The 22,581-nt window shown below is 49.3% G+C and overlaps 1 protein-coding gene and 2 pseudogenes across 18 annotated transcripts in view; 2 read left to right on the top strand and 1 right to left on the bottom strand.

Annotated features, from left to right (window-relative positions):
• Plec (plectin) overlaps positions 1-22,581 on the bottom strand; it is a 62,607-nt gene that overhangs the window by 33,807 nt on the left and 6,219 nt on the right. For 5 of the 18 annotated variants that reach the window (XM_021250456.2, XM_087183460.1, XM_021250464.2 and 2 more), the window contains exon 1: positions 1,149-1,896. The exons of 10 other annotated variants lie outside the window; for them this stretch is intronic. In XM_021250456.2, the coding sequence (XP_021106115.1) occupies positions 1,149-1,686 (538 nt within the window). In that variant the 5' untranslated portion in view covers positions 1,687-1,896. Of the gene's footprint in view, positions 1-1,148; positions 1,897-4,811; positions 4,960-22,581 lie in introns of those variants that run through there. 3 more of the 18 variants (XM_004837778.4, XM_021250534.2, XM_021250548.2) reach the window with 1 other exon arrangement.
• LOC106008316 (vesicle transport through interaction with t-SNAREs homolog 1B pseudogene) lies at positions 9,431-10,105 on the top strand (annotated as a pseudogene).
• LOC147830227 (U6atac minor spliceosomal RNA) lies at positions 18,800-18,910 on the top strand (annotated as a pseudogene).

Below are 22,581 nucleotides of genomic sequence, written 5' to 3'. Positions count from 1 at the left end.
ACATCACAGCCTCCCTGACCCTGGTCAGGGGCCTAGTGGCCCAGCCCAGACAGGCCAGCGCTCTGCCCAAACAGTTGTGCACAGTGTGGGATCTGAACCTGAGTCTCCACACAGCCTCCCCCTAGGAAACTCCTGCTGGCCCTGCTAGCCTCACTCCAGGCCCCCTTTCTAGCCCCTGGACAACAAGCTCCTCCTTAGGTGGTGTGCCACAGAGGGAGGTGGGGACAAGCCTGCCTTGCACCGAGGGGTCCAGGCTGCCCTAAGCTGACACTGAGGGCAGTGTGCCCCAGAAGAGAATGCATATGCTTCAGGCACAGTGCACATCTGGCCCCCTGGATCCTGTTAGCACAGGGTCTTGGGGCCAAAAGGAGGGGTCCCAGGTAGCCCCAGGGCAGAGGGGACTTGTCCTATCCTAAACCCTGATAGGGGCTTCCTAGCTGACAGGGAGCTACCTAGACCCTGGCCCAGGCTCAGCACCTCCATGCCACGGCCTCCGCCCCAGCAAGGTAGCTCCTGCTTGGTCTCTGCTCTTCTCCCCTTCCCCAGCATACTGCCCTACCCTCCTTCTACCCCTAACCCTGCTGCCATCAAAGATCCCAAATTGGGATCACAGGGCATGCTCAGCACTCATGCAATACAGAATCTGAGCCATACAACCACGTGCTGCCCCCACTGTACAGACTCAAGGCTCAGAGGTCAAGCAGTTTTCCCAGTCCACACTTCTGGGCAGCTAGGCCTGCATCATGTCAGCAGCTCCTCTGAATGCTGCCCACTTCTGAGCAGGGCAGTCTCAGGACAGATGGGCTACTGGGACAGGGAGGGAAGTGGTGAAGGAGAAGACAGTGCTGGAGAGAGGGGCCCAAGCTGGATCACTCCAGGCTGTGCCAACAGCTGGCACCGCCAGTCCAGGCCCCACAGGCCCCGCCCCTACCCGGGCCTACCCATCCCACCTCAACCTACAGAGGAGCCAGTGAGGCCACTGGCCAGAGCACCCTGTATCCTTGGGCAGAGAGGGCGCCACCTGCTGGTATGAGCAAAGCCCCTGCACGCTCCCTACCTACCCCAGCCCACCAGGCCTAAGCTGGGGACTGCAGACATCCACAAACCCCTTCCCACCCCTCTCAGCCTACAGCCAGATTGGAGCTGACCTGTGGTTGGGGCAGGCTCTGGAATGGGTGTGGCCAGGGTCCCTGGGGTGCTGGCGGGCACCACAGGAGTTTCAAGTGTCCCTTCCTCAGGCTCCTTCCGTCGGTAGATCTGCCGTTCCTCTCGGGCAGGGTCTTCAGCCAGCAGAGGTCCTCGCTTGGGTGGGCAGCCCAGGGGACCCTGCACAGTCTGCACATGGGGAGTGCGACGTGCAGGCATCACCAGGGCAACAGGGCGGCGCACACGCTGCAGAGAGGCAGGCACAATCTCCGGTGGCAGGTGCAAGTACTGCCGTAGGTGAGCGATGCCTTCATTGGTTAGGTACCAGTAGAAGTGGCGCCAGGCAAAGGTCTCCCGTACTAGGCCCCGAGCCCGCAGGGAGGCCATAGCACGCATGACCTGCAAGTTGGTGACGCCAGGCACGTGGGGGTGCAGACTGCGAGGCCTTCTATCCTTCTTGGCCACCATCACCCCCTCACGGAACAGCACTTCATAGATGGCCCGAAGCTGGTCCAGTGGCATGAGCATGCCAGCCACCATGGCTGCCAGATTCCAAGTGGTCAGCACAGGGGCAAGGGCAGCAGGTGGGGCACAGCAAGGAGACCAAAGAGGCTCCCTTAGCACAGGCAGCAACAGCAGCCAGCAGTAGGCAGGCAGGCTCCGGCGCTAAACACAAGGGCGAGGGCTCAGGGCAATGTGGCTCCGGCGTGCCTGGCTCTGTGGATTCCAGCCGGCAGTGCTGCCTGCCTGAGCCTCCCGCCTGTCCGCCTTCCAGGACGCCTGGGCCGGCCCCCTCTGACTCAGCAGCAGGGGTGGCCCCTCCCACCCACAGCAGACAGGGCCCCTTGCTGAGTTAGGGGCACCTCAAGGCAATGGCCACCACCCCCCCACCCTGCCCAGGTCCCACAGCTCTGATTTTAGAAATTACATCAGTTTCTAAAACACTTCAAGGTTCCTAAAACTGGTGGGGGGGGGAAGAACACAAATCCCAGGAAAAAGTGGTGGAATGGGCAGAAGGCAGGGGACAGAGGACAGACGCTGGGTGTGGCTTCCAGGAGTCATAGACTCACAAGGGTCTGGAAAGATTTCTGGGTTGCTTGAATGGAGGAGATTCAAGGTCCAAGGGAGGAAGGGGGCCTGGGAAGTAAGCTCAGGTCTTGAGGAAGAGGTCTGAGGGGGAGCAGCAGAGGGCAGCTGCCAGAACACATGGACAGACAGTTGCAGGAACTGCTGGCTCCTGTCCATCAAGCAGGCAAAAGGACAGAGCCCCCACCCCCAAATGCCAGCCCTGGACACAGCAATCATTGGATTTAACACTTCCCATTCCAAGCTAAAATAGCAGAAGTCCAAGAAACACAAGGTCTAGTCCCAGCCCAGGGCACTCTGAGCAGAGCACAGGGTGGGGGAACTCTGGGTGGGGCCTTTATCCACCCCCACTCCAGGACAGTTGTCAGAGGCCAAGGACGCCCAGCTGCCACAGAGAATCAAAGTCACCAAGTCCCTAGCTGCCCCTGGCCTAGTGCCCATGCTGCCCACACAGACTCACAATCCTAAGTACCTGCCCATGTCTAGGGGGACAAATTGTAAAGAGGGAACACCAGTAGAACATCAGGGACAGGGGAAAGAAAGAGGAAATTGCCACATGAGGGCCTGGGAGCAGCCCAGCCACACCCGTCATCACCCCCAGGCCCCCACCATCCAGGGCCCAGCCACTGATATCCCAGAGTGCCTCCATCCCACTCAATACAACCCTCCATGCCATACCCTGTCAACCCCCACCCGGATCCTAGCTCTCCCCGTGCTGACACACCCATTCCCACCAAGCACTGCGAACCGGGAACTGATTATAAATAGGGCGGGGGGTGGGGGATCCTGCGGTGGGAGTCGCTGGCCAGTGGCAGGCTGGCAGCCAACAAAGCAGCATGTGGGGCGGGTTTATGAGCTGTCACCATGGCGCCAAGAGCAGGCTGCAAACAGCACACCCCAACACAGACTCACACACAAGGAAGCAGAGCCGCAGTGGAAACTCTGAAGGCTTGGCCAACTTCCCTGAGACCTCCTGCCAGCCAGCTCACTGCGGCTAGGCTCACCCTACATCCCGCCCCCAGCCAGACAGATGGGAAGAGGCCCAGCCCCAAGGAGACCAGCCCTAGGAGCACATGGTGCTGGCAGAGGTGTATGGACAGCAGGCACACCCCTCTCAGGAACCTCCACACCACTGAGGTTGTGGCCTGGAGAACAAGCGCCAGCAAGGGTCCAGACCTGCCCTCAGGCAAGCCCTGTCAGCCTTGTGGCCACAGAAGTTCCTATTCTCAGCAGGGCTTGGTGGTACATGCTGTAATCCCAGCATGCTGTGAGGCTGAGGCAGGAGGATCACAAATTTGGGCCCAGCCTGGGCAACTTAGTGACTTAGTGAGACTCTATCTCAAAATAAAAAATAAAAAGGTCTGGGCATGTAGCTCAGTGTAAAGGCCCTGGGTTCAATCCCCAGCACAGGAAAAAAAGTTTCTATTTTATTGCCCTGTGCCTCAGCAACCCCACTAGCCTCCTGCAATCCCCACCGTGACCACCAAAAACCTCTCCTGTGCTCACCCCATCCCCACCCCAGTACATCCACACCATCTTCTTGGCATGATTTATTAACCTCAACCCCCCAAATTTCCACACACACCCACCAAAACAATGCATGACCCTCAGTGTCCCCAGATGATCCAAAGCCACACACAAAGTCCCTAATCCCTTAGACCTAAGCTTCTTCTACACAGGCTTATATGGGTCCCCTGTAGGACCCTACTCAGCAGTCAACCCACCCAGTCCTGCCACCTCCAGGCTAAGGAGGGCACAGGCTCCAGGCTTCTGAGCAAGGGGGCGAGTCTGTGGGAATTCCCCCCTCCCACCAGCAGGAGCGCAGGAGCACAACGGCTTGGGGCAGCAGGGAGGAGCCAGGAGCCAAGTGTGCACACGTGCGTGTGCAAACACGTGTGTGTGAGCGTGCAAACCCACCATATAGGTCCAGGTATCCCCCAAGTCCCTGGGCTTGGAGAAGGTCCCCCCACCCTGTCTTGACCCTACCCTGAGGGGCTGCACCCGGGCAGCTGAGGCAGCATTGGGAGGGCCTGGGAGGTATGCTGGCTGGCCCTTCTCCCCCACCCAATCCGTGCCCCCTTGGGTTTCCTGGACAACCAGTCTGAGCCCTAGGGCAGCCCCCACCCCACCCCCACCAGGACAATGAGCAGCAGTGTGGCCTTGCCCGGGGCCAGCCCGCCAGGCGCCTCTACACAGTGCTCTAGGCTGCAGGGCGCAGACTGGGGCCAGGGAGGAAGGGGCTGTGGCTGCAGGGCTGAGCTCTCACAGTGTCCCGGCGTCCCTGCCCAGCCACCACGGCAACCCGTTCCAGACACTTTACTGCAGGACTGCAGAGTGCCGCAGCCGCCACACACCAACCCCCCGACATCGCTCGCTCCAGTCAGGGGGACCCTCGACCCAGGAAGAGCCCTGGCAAGGCAGGAGCCTGGGGTCTCCGGTGCCTCCAGCTCAGCACTACCACACACACACCCTCAACCCGGCAAGCCGTGCGGCCTCAGAGCTGCAGACCCCGATAGCTCCCTTCAGGAGCTGCACCCCGCCAGAGGTCACTGAGTGGCCTGAACCGGCTCCGACTGCACCTTTGAGGGAGCTGATCTCGTGCTGGATGGCTCTTGAGGGGTCCATGTCTCTGCCCGGGGTTGAGTGCGGCGCTACAGTCCCAGCAGAATCCAACCCCGCACCGCACTGCCCTGGCCAGCACCGCAGCCTGGGGGAGGGGCCAGGAGGTGGCAGGCGGGGCTTGCTGGACAGAGGTGGGGCTTCTGCTGATCAATGCTCCAGGACGAGGTGGCTCGGGGCGCATGCTCCCAGCCTTGCACCGCCCCTCCTCTCCTTCCCATCCTGTGGCGGTGGTCCTGTGAACCTACTAACTCCTGCAGACTGCCCTGCCACGAGACCGAAGCCTGGCACGTTTGGCCACCCTGCCCAACAATTCCCCACCTCTACCACCACAAGCCATACTTGAATGGCGGGCAGGACGCACTTGTACAAGGCCTGCCGGTGGCCTTGAAGCCCTACCCACTCACTCCCTGCAGGGGACAACCACTAGTCCAGACTCGGACCACCTCAAGCAGCATCCCCTGGGAGTGGGGCTAGAAAGATGCCTGTGATCATGCCCCAAGACCTTGTATTGGCCCGATTTACCCAGGAGAAGCAGCAGCTGTGCCTTCTCTGAGTCCTATCACCTGCTCAAGTCCTACTCTGACATACCCCTGGGTCACCTCACTCATCCTTATGGGTCAAGATGCTTCTAGCCCCAGCAGGGCCCAGTCCATGCCCCAGCCTTGGCCTCTCTCAGCCGGTCTGCTTTTGGGATGCTCTTGGCAGCCTAGTCCTGCAGGAGTCCCACCATCCAATGCGCAGTGGTTCAGGCCAAACCCCTGGGGTCATCGCCCCTCACAGCCAGCGCCACAGGACCTGATGGCTCCATCTATTTTATCTGTGCATCAGCTTGTCACCATCTCCACTTCCATCAGGATGACCCACAGCTCCTTGCAGGACCCACCTCCACAACAAAGGGCCCACAAAAGCAGTTGCTCTCATCCTACTATCATGGACAGCTGTTAGACAGAAATCAATAGGCAGTCAGAGAGGCACAGGGCCCTTGAGGGAGTCTGTGCAGAAGATGAAGACACATCAAAATTGTGGCTGGAGGCAAATGTGAAAAGGGCCAGGCCTCAAGGTGGAGATGGATAGCCAGGCCCATGAGCCTTCTTAGAAATAAACAGCAATTTGAGATTGTACTGTAATTAGCACCAGCTGGTCCAATAAGCCCAGCTAGGCATCAGAGGCACAGGGAGGTCACCAGAACATCTGGATCCATACGCCTATCCCTTTCCATGAATTCCTTTGTTCTTTCCATATACCCTTGCTATGTACATCATTCCCTATTGGTCCAATATTAGCTAAGCGACTATACTTGTAATCCCATAGGTTGACCCATGTTGTACCCACATTGTGATCTTGCTGTATAAAATACTCTTTAGAGAATCTTTTTTTTTGGTACTGGGGATCGAACTTGGGACCTTGGGCTTTCAAGGCAGGCGGCAGAACCACTGAGGTAAATCCTTGGCCCTGTATAAAATACTCTTGACAAAGAGCCTCAGTGGCCACCCACTCAGAACCCCTCCTGAAAATCCAGGAGCTATTCTTATTATTATTATTATTTACAATAAAACTCTCTTGGGCCGGGGATTTAGCTCAGTGGTTTCGCAGCCTGCTGTGCAAGCGCAAGGACCAGAGCTTGATCCCTGGTACCAAAAAAAAAAAAAAAAAAAACAATAAAACTCTCTTAACTTCCTCCTTCATCCCTCAATGTTGTGAGACCACGAACTTAGCACATCTGACATCTAATGGGTTGGGAGTTATTTTCCTCATCGCACCACCACCCCAGCTGGTGCCAATGGACTGTGTCACTGCCTGCCTCCTGCGGAGAATGTCCAAGCTGGCAGAGTGAGATCAGCTCTACCTCTCTCTGTATGCCATAGGAAATGATAAAGGAATACATGGCCCATGCCCACACTACAGTCACGTGCAATGTGCTAAGGGACAGTGGGGGACGGGGTGGGCTCTACAAGATGTGGCCAGAAGCCTCAGCCTCCTACAGACCCAAGTCCACATCCTTCTGCTGTCCTCCCCCAAGTTCCCCTCCTGGCCTCTCAGGTCCATACTGTGCCAGGCTGGGCCACCTCCTTCAGGTCTCCCCACTTTATGCGAGCAGGCCTGCTGTGTACCAGGTTAGGGCTGTGGTGGGAGACATGACGACACAGACTAACAGGCGAAGAAGCCAGGTGCCATCCCCACCTGGGCTCTAGACCCAGTAGGACTGAGGTCCCTCAGCCCCCATTCCTGCCCTCCCTCAGACTCAGCCAGGCCAGAGCATAGTGACAGTTTCAGGAAACACCAGTTGCCAAACTTGGGGAAAACAGTAAAGTGAGGAATTAAAACATAATTCTGTGAATTATTACACTTCAATTTCCACATTTTACTAAACTATGTCTGATTAAACCTAATTTGGTTTGCAAATGAATAGTACTTCCTTGGGCTTCAAACGAAACTGGCATATTTATAAACAGGTCTAAAAACCATAGAAAAGCACACATATGAAAAAATCCACGTTGCTTCTATTTTTTAAATATATAAAATTAAATTTTACAAGACCATAGTTTTGGGTTTGTTTTTTGGACAAAGTCACACTGTGCATCCCAGGCTGACCTCAAACTTACAATCCTCCTGCCTCAGCCTCCCTACTACTGGGATTATAAAAGTATGCGACCACTTCCTGCTTAGACCATGGTTTTAGCCGGGGCGTGGTGGTGCATGCCTGTAATCCCAGCACTCAGGAGGCTGAGGCAGGAGGATTGCTGCAAGTTTGAGGCTAGCCTGGGCTACATAATGAGTTCAAGGGCAGCCTGAACTGCATAGCAAGACTGTCTCAAAAAGAAAAAAAGACAATGGTTTTAAAGTACTGAAAGGTGAGGATGGACAAAGTTCCAAAAAGGAGCATCCTAGGGGGTTGTGCATTACCCAACTCTTAATTTCCATCCTCAAGTCAGGCTGCCCACTTGTATGTAGCCACCTGCAGCCCAAGAGGCTCTTAAAAAGCCATGAGAACAGAAAGGACCAGAAAAGAAATCCCATCAGCCTGCCCTACCCAACCCACTGGGAACAGTGACCACATGCCGCAGACTTGGAAGGGTGGCAAGAAGGAGCAGCTAAGTGAGAAGAAGAGAAAGGGTGCAGCTAGCCAGCAAAGGAAGAAGGCAGGGCATGCAAAGGCTCTGAGGTAAGAAGAATGTGGGAGTAGCTAGACCCAAGACAAACACCAGGATAGGCAGATCTGTGGCTGACAGTGGACAAGATCCTGGAGGCAAGATATGTAGGCTATAAGGAAGTGGAGCCAGTTTGGTGAAAGCTGGATGCCTTAATTACCCAGCTCTGGTTGGAGAAAAGCAAATCTGTGACCATCTCTATAGCACTCAGCCTTTTCCACATCACTTCCCAGAGATATCATCATTCCCAGGGAGCAACTGATTCCCAGATTACAAACCAGTTTTACTAAAAAGGCATGTGAGTGGGTCTGTGAAGGGTCAGAACACCCCACTGGAGCTGGGCTCCCTGATGCAGCAGGGCCTCCAGCTTATTCTGCCACCCCTAGGGCCCTCCAGACAGCAGGCAGTCTGATCCAACACAGTTCTCCATGCCCAGGACACCGAGGCCAGGGGCTCACGCCCTGGGCAAGGCCAAGTTCTCTCCAAGCTTTCCACCAGGAGGCAGTGTGTGCCCTTGTGGACTCCCAGAGCCATGCTAAACCCAACAGCACAACCAGGCCCACCCCTTGGCACACAGAGCACCTGCCTAAGTCCCCTGCAATTTGCCCAATCCCCCACAATGCCAGCTACAGGCCCAGACCAAAGAGGGGGCCTTCGCTCAGCCTCCACACACTCACCTGAATACTGACAGTCCCACTGCTAAGGCCCTGCCCACTGCCTACACTTGGCTTGGTGCTCCTTTCAGGGCTGCCCATCTTCAAACCTGCCCCCTCCCCCAAGCAACCTGTGCCCAGGGCTCACTGACAGTGGTGGGGTAGGTCAGTGGCAGGTGACCCAGTAATCCTCAGTGTGGCCTGTGAGAGCCCTAGGTCCTACCCAGGGGAGACCAGACCCAACAACAACAACAAAAAGAAGACATTCCTCCCTTCCCACACATAGGTCCCTGCTGTGCTCCCTGTCTTACTGTGCAGCAAGATCACAGGGCCAGGCCTCTGCTCTATGGCCTTACCCAGCAGGACTCCTGCCTCTGGGCAGGGCTAAGGTGACTAGATCCAGGTCCAGACCCTGGGGGGCTCCAGGAGCACACAGCTGGGTGAGGTGCCTGCAAGGCACAGAGATGACTCCTCTGGGTCCCATCCACCTCTCTCCCCCATAGCCCAGGATAAGAATATCCCAGATAGAGTCACTGTGATGGCTTCGGGGCTGGGTGGCTGATCACTGGACAAGGAAGGGGTCCAACACCCAGAGTCTCTGTGGCTACACCATGCATGACCACCTCCACCCGCCTCCTCAGAGCATTTTGAGAAGCTGCACGAGATCTTCCTCGGCCATAGGAAGACCTATGGGTCTTCATGAAGACCTACGGGGGGTGCCCAAGCAGCTGCTGGGGACCACCAGGACCAAGGAGAAGTTGATCAGAGATTTTGATGAAAAGCAGCAGGAAGCAAATGAAACACTGGCAGAGATGGAGGAAGAACTACAGTATGCATCCCTGTCTTTCTGTAACCCCATGATGTCTAAGCTACAAAACTACCAGGAGGACCTTGCCAAACTGCATTGGAAGGTAAGAAGCACACCTTTGACAGCCATACCTGGGGGCCGAGGAGGCATGAAGTACAGTACATATGCTGTAGAGAATGAACATATGAATCAGCTACAGTCTCAGAGGGCACTGCTTCTGCAAGACACTGAAAGCCTCAACCGGGCCACCCAGAGTATTGAGCGGCCTCGTTGGACTGCCACAGATACTGACCAGATTGGCTCGGAAATCACAGAAGAGCTGGGGGAACAGTGAGACCAGCTGGAATGCACCAAGAGCAGACTGGTAAACACAAGTGAAAACTTGAGCAAAAGTCGAAAGACTCTCCGGTCAATGTCCAGAAAAGTGACAACCAACAAGCTGCTGCTCTCCATCATCATCTTACTGGAGCTCATCATCCTGGGAGGCCTGGTTTACTACAAGTTCTTTCGCAAGCATTGAACTTCCTCTAGGAAGGCTTTGTGAACCAGAACCTTGACCCTCTGGATGAATGGTGTTAGGGAGGATGTGGAACAAGCTTGTTGCTGCTGTGGGCTGACAGTTCAAGGTTGCACTTTGTAGCCAGACTGTGGGAAAAGGGGTCCAGAAGAAAACCATGTAAATGTGAAGGAAGAACGACAAGACCAGTATGATATACCAAGGTAATAAATATTTATGATTTCTTCAGGAAGAAAAAAAAAAAGAATATCCTGGATACGAGAGGTTGTCAGAAACCAACTTGGAGGGAGTTCTAGTCCCAGCCACAGGTCTCACTATTCCCAAATATCTCTCAAACTCATCCTTTTTTCATTGTCTCTCACCAGCTTGAGCCTGGTTGCCACTTTTCTCACCTCAAGGCACCAGCCGTTCCACGTTCAAGCAGTGCCACACTGCACCCAGGGGGCTTGCAATACCTGCTGCCACCCTGCACCCAGGGGGCTTGCAATACCTGCTGCCACCCTGCCTGGGGTCCAACTCCTCGTGTACCTGTAGCACAGTGGACCCCATCTCCAGGCCTCCATTCCTGTCCTGCTGCACCAGATGCCTCTATGGTTCACCTCCTAAAGGTATCACCAGAGGAAACAATGTGCCAACAAAAAAATTAATTCTTGGAGTTTAAGGAAGAACTATTTCTGAGGAACTCTATTAATATAATTTAACTAGTAGATTAAAGGAGAAAATCTGCGGATTGATCTAAAAAATGATGACCACTTGTTATGGCTTGTATCTAGATATGCAGTTACAGATGGGGCTTTTCAGAAGTGGCTGGATCTAAGTGTGAGAGGCTGGGATAAATGGTGTGATTACTGAATTAGTCCCGATTGGTTTGTCATCACCCTAGGTATGAGTGCTACCTGCCCTAAGGGCATGTAGCCTGGATAGAATATAAGGGACAGAAAGAGGGTTGCTATTGTTGCTTGTCACTTGCTTGCTGCCTTCTGCCTGCCCTGCTTTGCCATGGACTGTTTCTCCTCTGAGATGCTACCCTGCCTTAGAGCCAGCCAACTACGAAATGAAACCTCTACACACTATAAGCTACAATAAGTCTTTCCTCTTTTAACTTTGGGTGTCAGTATTTTGTATCAACAACAAGAAAAGTAATTAAGATACAATTCATTTGATAAAAATCAATCAGCATTTCTAACTTTTAAAAAAAGGGCCAGGGCCAGGGATTTAGCTCAGTTGTTCCGCTGCCTACCTGGCAAGCACAAGATCCCAAGTTTGATCCCCAGTACCAGAAAAAAAAAAAAAGGTCCAGTAAACTGAGCAAGACATAAATTCTTTTTTTTTTTTTTTTTTTTGCAGTACCGGGGATTGAACTTAGAACCTTGCATTTCCAAGGCAGGCACAGTGCCACTGAGCTAAATCCCTGGCCCTCAAGACATAAATTCTTAACATGAGGATAAATGTCCCTCAAAGGCCTACATGAGGGGACAATGTGAGCATGTGAGGGTGAAAGGGAACAGACAGGTGCAGCTCCCACCCAGTGCCAGGAAACAGCAAAGTATCTGCAGTCAGTGACTGCTCCTACTGGCACCTAAACAGTCTCAACCCACTACATGCTGGAGGCAAGTCACAGAGTTCATGGGAGTGGTTAGATTCCAACATATTTGTGTTTTAAAGATAGGATCTCCCTATGTAGTTCGGCTGACCTTGAACACACTACATAGCCCAAGCTGACCTTAATCTCCCTGCCTCCCTCCCTAGTGCTGAGATTGCAGGCATGCACCACCATGCCTAGCTTCAAACACATTTTCAAAAGACTCATAAGACTCTTATAGGCTATCAGTAACTAGTTAGGAAAATATAACAAGAAAAAGAAAACTTTCATCAACAAGGTAAAACATACAGTGCACTGGAATAAGATAAATAAGATCAGTCACAGAAAGCTTCAGCTCCTAAAGGCCGAGGTCCAACCTCCCAGATACCACAGGATGATCTACACCTGAATACTAAATCCAATTCTTTTTCTTTTTTTCTTTTTTTTTTTTTTTTTTTTTTGAGACAGGGTCTAGACCAGCCCAGACTGGTCCTAAACTCACTGCGTAGTCCAGGCTGGCCTCAAACTCTTATCCTCCTGCCTCAACCTCCTTCCGGAGTTCTGGGATTACAGGCATGCGCCACCACACCCAGCACTCCTGCTGGCTCCAGGGAACCACTCAATTAATAACTACCTCTTTACTCCTGTGTTGTTTGGAATTATAACGCTGGGTGTTGGACAGGTCTAAGGAGTCAATCTTCTCAGACACTGCTAGGGAAAACAACTGCAATATCTAGCAAACATCTTAGAACTTACTTTAAGATGTGCTTGAAAAAAAAATAATTCATCCAAATCAAACACTAAAGGTACACAGTGAACACTCCTCTTCTCCTGTCCCCTCCCCACCCCCATACACAGTGTAAGTCACTTATCAGCTTCTCATTCATCCCTCCAGAATCTTGTTATGGAAAACAAAATCAAGCAAATCTAAATGTTTTGGGTTTTGTTTTTTCTGGGACCTGGAATCGAACTCAGGACCTTGCACTTGCCAGGCAGGCGCAGTGCCACTGAGCTAAATCCCCAGCCCTGGCAAATCTAAATGTGATTCTTGATTTTCCTCTTTTAACATAAAAGGTAACATCTTACACAGTTCTGCCCCAGGCTTTTCATCAACCCCACACCTCACAGGTCTCCCACTGTGGATGGAACACACCAAACTCGCCCTGCAGCACAAGCTGCTTGTGTGGCTCTTCTACACACAGCACGTTTGACAGACACTTTCACAGGCCTGGTCTCTACAGCTTTACCAACCAATCCCAGAAGCCCAAAAGTTTGGATTTTTGCCAATATGACAGGCAGAAAGTGGTATCTTAGTGTGAATAAGCTTAAATTTTGAAAACCATTTGACCCGGAGATTTTAATTCTAGCAATAGTTATAACAATGATCCAGAACAGCAGTAGTTTCTAATACAAAATAATAGTTATTATTAGTATAGCTTTAAGACTCTGAGAAGGGCTGGGCTTAAATATGACATGCAGGGCCGGTGATTTAGCTCAGTGGTTCCACCGCCTGCCTCGCAAGCACAAGGACCAGAGTTCGATCCCTGGTTCCAAAAAAAATGACATGCTTACTGCTATGCCATGATTTGAATGTGGTTTGTCCCCACCAAAACTTACATTAAGGTTTCATTCCCCAATTTAACAATGTCCAGGTGGTGAACCTTAAGGGAGGTAAATCAGGTGTGCAAGACAAGTGAATGTTGTTTTGTGGAAGTTCTCGCTTTCATAGCACTAGGTTAGTACCTGCCAAAGCAGACTGTTTTAAGGGAGCCAGGCACTTTCCCTGAATCTCTCTTCACCTTCCTACTCTGTCACGACATCTGCTAGGTCACATCATAGCCTGAAGGCTAAACAGATAGGACTGCCCCACATTAGAATTTCAGCCTCCAAGGCAGGGGTGGTGACGAAAGCCTGTAATCCCAGCACTCTGAAGGCTGAGGCAGGAGGATTGCCATGAGTTTGAAGCTAGCCTGGACTACACAGTGAGATCCTGTCTCAAAAAAATATATTTTTTTTCAGCTTTCAAGAAAGTGAGCTAAATAAATCTTTTATTTATAAAGTATCCAGTCTCAAGTATCTTTGCTACAGCAATAGAAAATGAACTAAGACTGTTACCATTCAGAGATATGACATTATAAATCAAAGTCACAGAAAAATGTTCACGTTATACTACGTAAAAGGTATTACATAGGCCTAAAATACTTCATGACATTAACTTATAAAATTACAAATAGGGCCGGGGATTTAGCTCATTGGTTCCGGCACCTGCCTCACAAGTGCAAGGTCCTGAGTTCGATCCCCAGTACCAAAAAAAAAAAAAAAAAAAATTACAAATAAATTAAAACATACTGAAAAAAAAATACTACTTTTTAAAGCAAGCACACAATGAAAACACATACAAGTTTTACATCAACCAACCACTGAAGAATAACTTGGGGTGGGGCTAAATGGTGGCCCCCAAAAGATAAGCCAACCACCCTGGAATTCCTAAATGTGAGCTTATTTGAAAACAAGGTCTTTGCAGATATAATTAAACTGAAGATCTGGAAATGAGGCTATCCTAGATTATCTGGGCGGGGCCTAGATCTATGAATACGTGTCCTTCTGGAAGACAGAAGGGCAGAGCCTCACAGCCACAAGCCAAGGAATAGAGGCAGGGCAGGCTCTTAGCAAATGCCTCCAGAGGAAGCTCACCTGGATTGTGGACTTCTAGGCTCCAGATCTAAGAGAAGGTAAATTTCTGTTGTTTTACACAATTCTGTATGGGGTAACTTGTTACAGCAACCCCAGGAAATTAATACAGATGTTGTCACAAGGAGTCAGTGGCTACTGTGACAAATACTTAAAACTATGGAAGTGGACTAGAATTGAGTAACAGAAACTAGAAAAATTTGAGGCCCTTGACAGAAAAAGCCTAAATTGCCAGACCAAACTGTTGACAGATATATTGAGGTCAGCTGGGTGTGGTGGCGGACATCTGTAATCCCAGCACTCAGAAGGCTGAGGCAGGAGGATCAACCCAAGTTTGAGGCCAGCCTGGGGTACATAGTGATTTAAACACCAGCCTGAACTACATAGCAAAACTTTGTCTCAAAAAACAAAATCAAGGGCTGAGGATTTAGCTCAGTGGCACTGAACCTGCCTGGCAAGCACAAGGTCCTGAGTTCAATCCCCGGTACTGGGGGGTCGGGGGGAGGGACAAAGAAAAAAGAAAGAAACATTGAAGTACTCTGGAGGCTGAGACAGAAGATTGAGTCCAGGAATTCAAGGCCAGCGTGGGCTACACAGAAGACCCATCTCAAAAAAGAAGGAAGGAGGGAGGGAGGGAAAGGGGAAGGAAGGGACAGGAGGGAGGGAAGGAAAAGGAAAGAAATACAGAGGTTAAAGATGTTGCTGGGTAGGACTTGGAAAGAGGAACCTATTTTTGAACACTAGAAAAAAGGTGACCCTTGTTATACACTGGCAAAAGTTGGCTGCATTGCATTTGACTGTAGGGTGAACTTTTAAGCTAATATTTGGCTGAAGACTTCCAAACAAGCTTTAGCTTGGCTGCTTTAGGGAGGGGGGCACCAGGGTCTTGCTATGTAGTTCAGACTGGCCTTGAACTCATGGTGATCCTCTTGTCTCAGCTTCCAAGTGATGGGCCACCACGCCTGGCATGCATCTTGTTTGTAATAAAGTACAAGAAGAAAGAGCTACCTGCCTCGAAAGCACAAGATCCCAAATTCGATCCCCGGTACCAAAAAAAAAAAAGGAGAGCTAAATCAAGGAAGGAACTGTTAAACAAAAAGAGCCAATGCTGGTGATCTGGGAAATTCACAGCCTATTCAGATGGCAGAAAGATGCTAATGTTAGGACAGGTGTGAATGGAGAGAAAGTCATAGGTGTGACTGGACAAACCCTGCAGAAGAGATCAGGAGTATGATCCCTGAGTCCATTCACCCTCAGGCAGAACCAGGAACAGAGATGAAAGTATCCAAAAAGACCTGTGCTGAGCCCTCCAATCTAGTAGCCTGACTCCCTGTGACATAGAAATAAGTCCCACAGGTTTATTTTATTATTGATTGACTGATTGATTTTAAGACAGGGTCTCACTATGTAATTCAGACTGCCCTTGAACTCACTATGTAGCCCAGGCTGACCTCTATCTCTCAGGAATCCTCCTGCCTCAGCCTCCTGAATGCTGGGGTTAGTCCCACAGGTTTATGAGAGTGTTGTACGTGAGCCAACACCGCCACTGAGGCTGAAGGGGTCAAAGGCGGAAGCAAATACAGGTTTGGACTACCAAGATTCCACAGGCAGGTGTGGACTGGTAGACTCAGCTGAAAACATGTTACCATTCATGGAGAGGCTGCAAAGTGGCCTCCATCCTCTTCCCTATGCTATCCCCTATGCCTCAGGAAAAAGGCAGTAAATGTTCCTGCCATGAGCCAATGCCCTACTGGGAGAACCTTCCACAGCTAAACCATGACCTAAGCAAGGTAAGGAGAGGGGGGCTGCAGGCTCAGGTCCCAAGTACCACAGGGATCATCACAGTCTTCAGCCAGCACTCACCAGCCCGGCCTCACATACCCCTCAGCACCTCAATCTGCCTATACCCCCAAAGTCTGGCTGGGGCCCCTGATATTCTTTATCACCTGGCCACAAGCACTCTTCATGCCCTCTTCTGCCTTCCCAGATACAGACATGCCACCTCCAGCCCCAAGCAGTTCTCCACTTCCACTGCCATCAGCTTCTCTGGGGGCCCTGATTGGTTCCTGAAGGTACAACTTGGAATCCCCATGTCCCTCCCATTTACCCCAGGGGAGGCTGCCTCAGGGGCAACAGAAGTGCAGAAGGACCTGGACCCTGCTCCCAGGAAGCTGAGTTTGGTGGGAGAGAAGACTTAAAATCCTCCTTGGAGCCAGGTATAGTGGCGCATTCCTGTGATTGCAGCACTCAGGAGGCTGTGAAAGGAAGATCGTCATGAGTTCAAGGCCAGCCTGGGCTACATAATGAGTTCAAGGCCAGCCTATATAGTGAGACCCTGGACTATATATTGAGACCCTGTCTCAAAAAACAAAAAACAGCCAGGGATTTAGCTCAGTGGTTGTGCCGCCTGCTGCGCAAGCGCAAGGATCCGAGTTCAATCCCTGGTACAAAAAACAAAAAACAGGAGCCGAGAATTTAGCTCAACGGTTGCGCTGGCTGCCTCGCAAGTGCAAGGACCCGAGTTTGATCCCTGGTACGAAAAATAATAATAACAATAATAATAAAATTTTAAAAAATTAAAAATCCTCCTTGTCACCATGAACCCAGGACTAGACATGGAAGACATAACACTGTTATTGGGTGGTGTGGTGGAGAGTGGCCTTTTCTAGGCTCTTGCTGTTGTGTTTAAAGAACTGTACAGGACAACCAATGGACATAAAAGTTTAAAGTTTATTGAAGATAGAAGAAAAGAAGTACAAGTGAAAAAGAAGTGAAAGGAAGAGAGACAGGAAACAGAAGTGAAAGAAAAAGAGAGAAAATATGCCTGCACACAGAGCTGGTCACTGCAGCTACTTAGTAAGAATATAGTGGCAGCGAGGCCCAATGGCCGCTGTTTTTTGTATTTTTTTTCTGATGTCCGGCAGGGCGGGAAGCTGTTTTATACATGTATCTCAGCAGTGCTATATGCCAGCTCTCTATGACTGACAGGTCACACCCTATTGTTTAGTCTCTGCTATGCCCCAATTTCCTATCTCAGCACCCACAGTCTCCTATATACCTCCGCCCAAAACAAATTCCACACAGATTAAAGGTGGAGATAGGGCTGGGGATTTAGCTCAGTGGTTCCGCTGTCTGCCTTGCAAGCACAAGGTCCTGAGTTCGATCCCTGGTACAGAAAATCCAAGCCAGGTGTGGTGTTGCAGGCCTGTAATCCCAGCACTCAGGAGTCTGAGGCAGGAGGATCACAGTGAGGCCGGCCTGGGCTACATAGTGAGACCCTGTCTGGAAAAAATGAACAAAACAAAACAAACAAAAAAGCATAAAATCCAAAGGTCACAGAATAAAAGACTGGTGAATTTTAAAAATTGATATGGCATGTGCCCTATGGTCCCAGCTACTTGGAACACTGAAACAAGAGAAATGCTTGAGCCCAGGAATTTAAGACCAGCTTGGGCAACATGGCAAGGCATTGTCTCAAAACAGTAAAAGTAAAATAACAAAATGAAAAATAAATTAAGCCAGACATGGTAGCACACGCCTATAATTGCAGCACTTGGGAAGTTGAGGCAGGAGGATCGCTGTGAATTTAAGGCCTGCCTGACCTACATAGTGAGTTCAAGGCCAACTTGAGTTACACAGTGAGTCCCTGACTCAAAAAAAAAAAAATAGTAAACGAAAAAATAAATACATAAATAAATTGATCTGGCCAAAGACACCATTGACAGAATTAAATCAAAACTGATCCAAGGTATAAGACATCACAACAGAAACAAGAAGGCCAGGGATTTAGCTCAGTGACATTGTGCCTGCCTCGCAAGTGCAAGGTCCTGAGTTGGATCCCTAGTACCAGAAAAAAAAAAAGAAGTTAGGGACACAAGGGAACGTTTAGGGAGCTGAAGCCAGATATGGAACCGCACACCTATAATTCTAGCACTCTGGGAGGCTGAAGCAGGAGAATCACAAGTTCAAGCTCAGCCTGGGCAATGTAGTATCTTAGCAAGACCTTGCCTCAAAATTTAAAATGTAAAAAAATTTTTAAAGGGGAGGGGCCTGAGGATGCAGCTCAGTGCAAAGGCCCTGAGTGTGAAGGATTTAATCCTCAAAAAAAAATAATAAAAGAAGAAAAATTAAATGGTCAATAACTCTATGAAATGATGTTTCATTAATAATCAAAGCATACAAGTGAAGATGAATTAGAATTTTTTTCATCAATCAGATAGGGAACTGACTAAAGAGTCTGTTATATCTGCTGAGCTCATCTACACTGTGTGGCAATTTAGAAATACACTCTTCAAATAAGTCCAATGTCCATCTAAAAGGGTGAAGTAAATAAACTTCAGTACTTCTGTGTAAAGGAATATTTTATAGCCATTTAAAAGCATGAGGCTGTCAATACCATTCAACAGAGAAAGAATAACTTTTTCCAAAAAAATGGTGTTAGAGGGCTGGAGATATAGCTCAGTGGCACCATGCCTGCCTGGAAAGTTCAAGGTCCTGAGTTCGATTCCCACTACGGGTTGGGGGGGGTGTTAGGACAAGTAGATAGTGTTCTATGAAAGTAGAGAAGGTTACCACTCCCCTTGACTAGGATGGATGAGGCCCTTGGGCCTGACAACACACATACGGTTAAGGAGAAGTAGATAGCCACATATGAAAGAATGAAGTTGGACCCCTACCTCAAACTATACACAAAGTTTACTCAAAACAGCTCGAAGAGCTAAAACTATAGAATTCTTAGAAGAAAACATAGGCATAAATCTTTGTGACTTTGGTTTAAGCAATGGTTGCTAGACATGATACCAAAAGTAAAAAGCAACCAAAAAGACTCAGACTCATAATAATTAAAATATATATATTTCAAAGGGCATCATCATGAAAATAAAAAGGCAACCCATAGAATGAGAAAATTTTTTTACAAATCTGAAGATCTTTTGCAAATGAGGAGACCAAGAGATAGAAGGAAGAAGGAAAGGAGGGGAATGGAAGGGGATATAAAAAGAATTAAGCTGTGTCATGTACCAACTCCCCACAATTAATGTAATCCCTAAGTACTACAAACATGTACTAGTAAAAAAATTTTAAAAAAAAGAAAAGAAAAATCAGTATGATAGGATAACTATGTTTGAGTTTGCCTGAAAGGTGCTGATTTGGTTTTGCCCAATGCTAGAAGAGGGAGGAATCCACCCCTGTTGGCCTTCTTATGCCAATCATTTTCATATAACACCTTGTACTAATGTTTCTCTGGGTAATTTTTTCTTTCATTCCTTCGGGTTTTTTTGTTTTGTTTTTCTAAGACAGGGTTTAATTCAGGCTGGCCTTGAACTCATTATGTAGCTCAGGTTGGCCTTGAACTCAAGGCATTTCCCTGTCTCTGCTTCCCAAGTGCTGGAATTACAGGCATGCACCACTATGCCCAGCAGGATGATTTGTTTTCTTTGACAATCTTTAAAATTGAAATTTCTTCTTTCATAACAGTTAATTTTTATCATAAAACTAAAAAGCCAGGTGCAGTGGCACAGGCCTGTAATCCCAGAACTTGAGGGGCTGAGGCAGGAAGATCACCATGAGTTCAAGGTCAGCCTGGGCTACAAAGTAAGTTCAAGGTGAGCCTGAACTATATGAGACCCTGTCTCAAAAAATAAACATAAAAACGAAACAAATCAAGAAAATAAAATGTTGTATCAGGTATATAAAAAATATTATCTGATAAGGGGCTTGTACATAGATAAAAACAGCTCAATAGTTATTTTGGGGGGTTTTTTGGTACCAGGGATCGAACTCGGGTCCTTGTGCTTGCGAGGCAGGCAGCAGAACCACTGAGCTAAATCCCCGGCCCATCAATAGTTTTTTAAAAACTCAATTTAAAAATGGACAAAAAAGAGAGGAAAAAATAAAACTGGACAAAAGACCTGAGTAAACATTTCTCAAAAATTAAACAAATGACCAATAAGTACATGAAAAAAATGCTCAACATCATTAGCTATCAGGAAATGCAAATCAAAACCACAATAAGCTACCACTTCACACCCACTAGAACTGGATGTCTATAAACAAAAAGTCAGATAATAACAAGTGTTCGTGAGGATGTGAAGAGATTAGAAACTTCATACACTGCTGTTAGGAATGGAGAATGCTGCGGCCACTTTGGGAAAGATCTGGCGGTTCTTCAAGTGATTAAATATAGAATTACCACATCACCCAGCCTTCCACTCCTAGGTATCCACCAGAGAGAAATAAAAATATACAGACACACAAAAACTTCTATGCAAATGTGCATAGTGTCATTATTCATAATAACCAAAAGGTGGAAAAAGCTCAAATATCTACCAAATAATAGATGAATAAATAAAAGTTGGTATATCCACAATATGGAATATTATTCCACCACAAAAAAAAAATGAAGCACTGATATACACAAACCAGGACAAACCTTGAAAACATTATGCTGAAAGAAGCCAGATACAAAATCACAGGATTCCACTTATATGAAATGTCCAATCCAAGCCAACCCATAAGGACTGAAAGTAGATCAGTACTTCCAGGGGCTGGGTGACAAAATCATTCTGGAATTGACTGTGGTGATATTGTACAACTCCAAATATACTAAAACCCACTGGATGGCACACTAAATAGGTGACTGTAGGGCTTGAGAATTACATCTCAATAAAGCAATTAAAAACCAGCAATAATAAGCATGAAGTGAGCCTAATCGGGGCTGACATGGAAAGCTAGCAGCTTCACAGGAAACTGCAGACCCAGCTTGCTGGCTTGCTCTCTCCCTCTCAAATTTTTTTTTTTTTTTTGGTACCAGGGATTGACCTCAGGGCCTTGTGCTTTCAAGGCAGGCAGCTGTACCACAGAGGTAAATCCCTGGCCCTCTCCCTCTCTCTCAATCTTAATCACAGTGAGTCTAGGGGCAGAGGTATAATTTTCACTTTTCTTTAGATAGTCCCATAAGGCTTGATGGTTTTGTTTTGTTTTTTGTTTCGTTTTGTGATAGCCTCTCACTATGTAGCACAGGCTGGCCTCAGACTCACAGGGATCCTCCTGCCTCAGCCACCCCATTGCTGAGAGAGATTACAGGCATGCACCACCACGCCCGGCAGCATATTTGACCTCTGACAGTTAACACATACCAAAAGTCTTCTCTATAAGGTCCCAAATAACTGCCAGCTGAGCCCCAGGCACCGCAAGCCACGCCCAACATTCATCATCACCATTCACCCATGGAAGCATCCACCAAATGCTAGCTGAGGGCTGGGAATGGTGCCAGGGACACAGATAACCAAGCTCAGGGTCTAGCTCCACAGAGGGCAGGGACAAGTGAACAGGGTACCATCCACAGAAGCACTGGGCAGACTTAGGCCTTTAAAGAAGGTGTGGGAGCCCCCTAGCTGGGTCTTCCTGCAGACACACTAATACTTATCCTCGTCCCTTTCCACTCCCCAGAGCAGTGCAGGCCTCCAAGGTGGGTACCCAACCCCTATCCACTCGCCAAGAGTACTCACACCTGCCCTCCTCTCTCATACCTTTCATCCCTGCTCTGGAACCACTTCTGTGTTAGCACCCCCAGCCCCACCCCGTGATCCATGCCATCTCTGACACGTAGCTCTTAAATATCCACACCTAGCTCCCTACCCTCTCCCTGTACCAGATGCTCTGGCCTTATGGACCAGCCCCTGAACCCTAGGTGTACAGCATTGCTATAGGGGCTCAGCTGTTCCTTCTTCCCCTATGTCCTCCTCAAACCCCTCCCTGCCATCCTACCCAGCCACAGCCCTCTTTAGGCTCCCATGACATATCACAGTGGCCCATCCTCTGTGAGCTGTCACAGACCAGCTTGGAGGGACCATGGGTCAGGATACCCCTTGCAGCTGGCCCAGCCCACAGTCCTACAGCAAGGAAGGTCCCCTCCTATGGGCCTCCCAGAGCTCTCCCACCACAAATGCCTCAGCAGTCTCAGCCCTATAGGAATCTCTTCTGGTCAAATGGCAGGAATGCTGGGAAGACTGAGGGGCTCAAACAGACAGGAAGTTAAATATATCCCAAAGCTGGGTATAGTGACAAATGCCTATAATCCCAGCACTTGGGAGGCTGAGGCAGGAGGATTGCCATGAGTTTGAGGCCAGCCTGAGTTACATATTGAGTTCAAGGCCAGCCTAAACTACATAGTGAGACCTTGTCTCAAAAAAAATTTTTTTTAATTAAAAAAATTTTGTTTTAAATAAAAATGTCCTGGGAGCAGCAGTGTCCCATAGAGGAACAGGGATTTCCAGGAGCAGAGCCAGGAATGACGTGTCCAGGGAAGGGCCTGAAGTGCAAAGGGA

This window comes from Heterocephalus glaber, unplaced genomic scaffold (assembly GCF_053883595.1).
Source record: "Heterocephalus glaber isolate CG9 unplaced genomic scaffold, H.glaber_assembly_v1.0 deba00000281, whole genome shotgun sequence".
In the NCBI taxonomy this organism is placed as follows: Eukaryota; Metazoa; Chordata; class Mammalia; order Rodentia; family Bathyergidae; genus Heterocephalus; species Heterocephalus glaber.
This window is presented reverse-complemented; position numbering and strand designations above follow the sequence as displayed.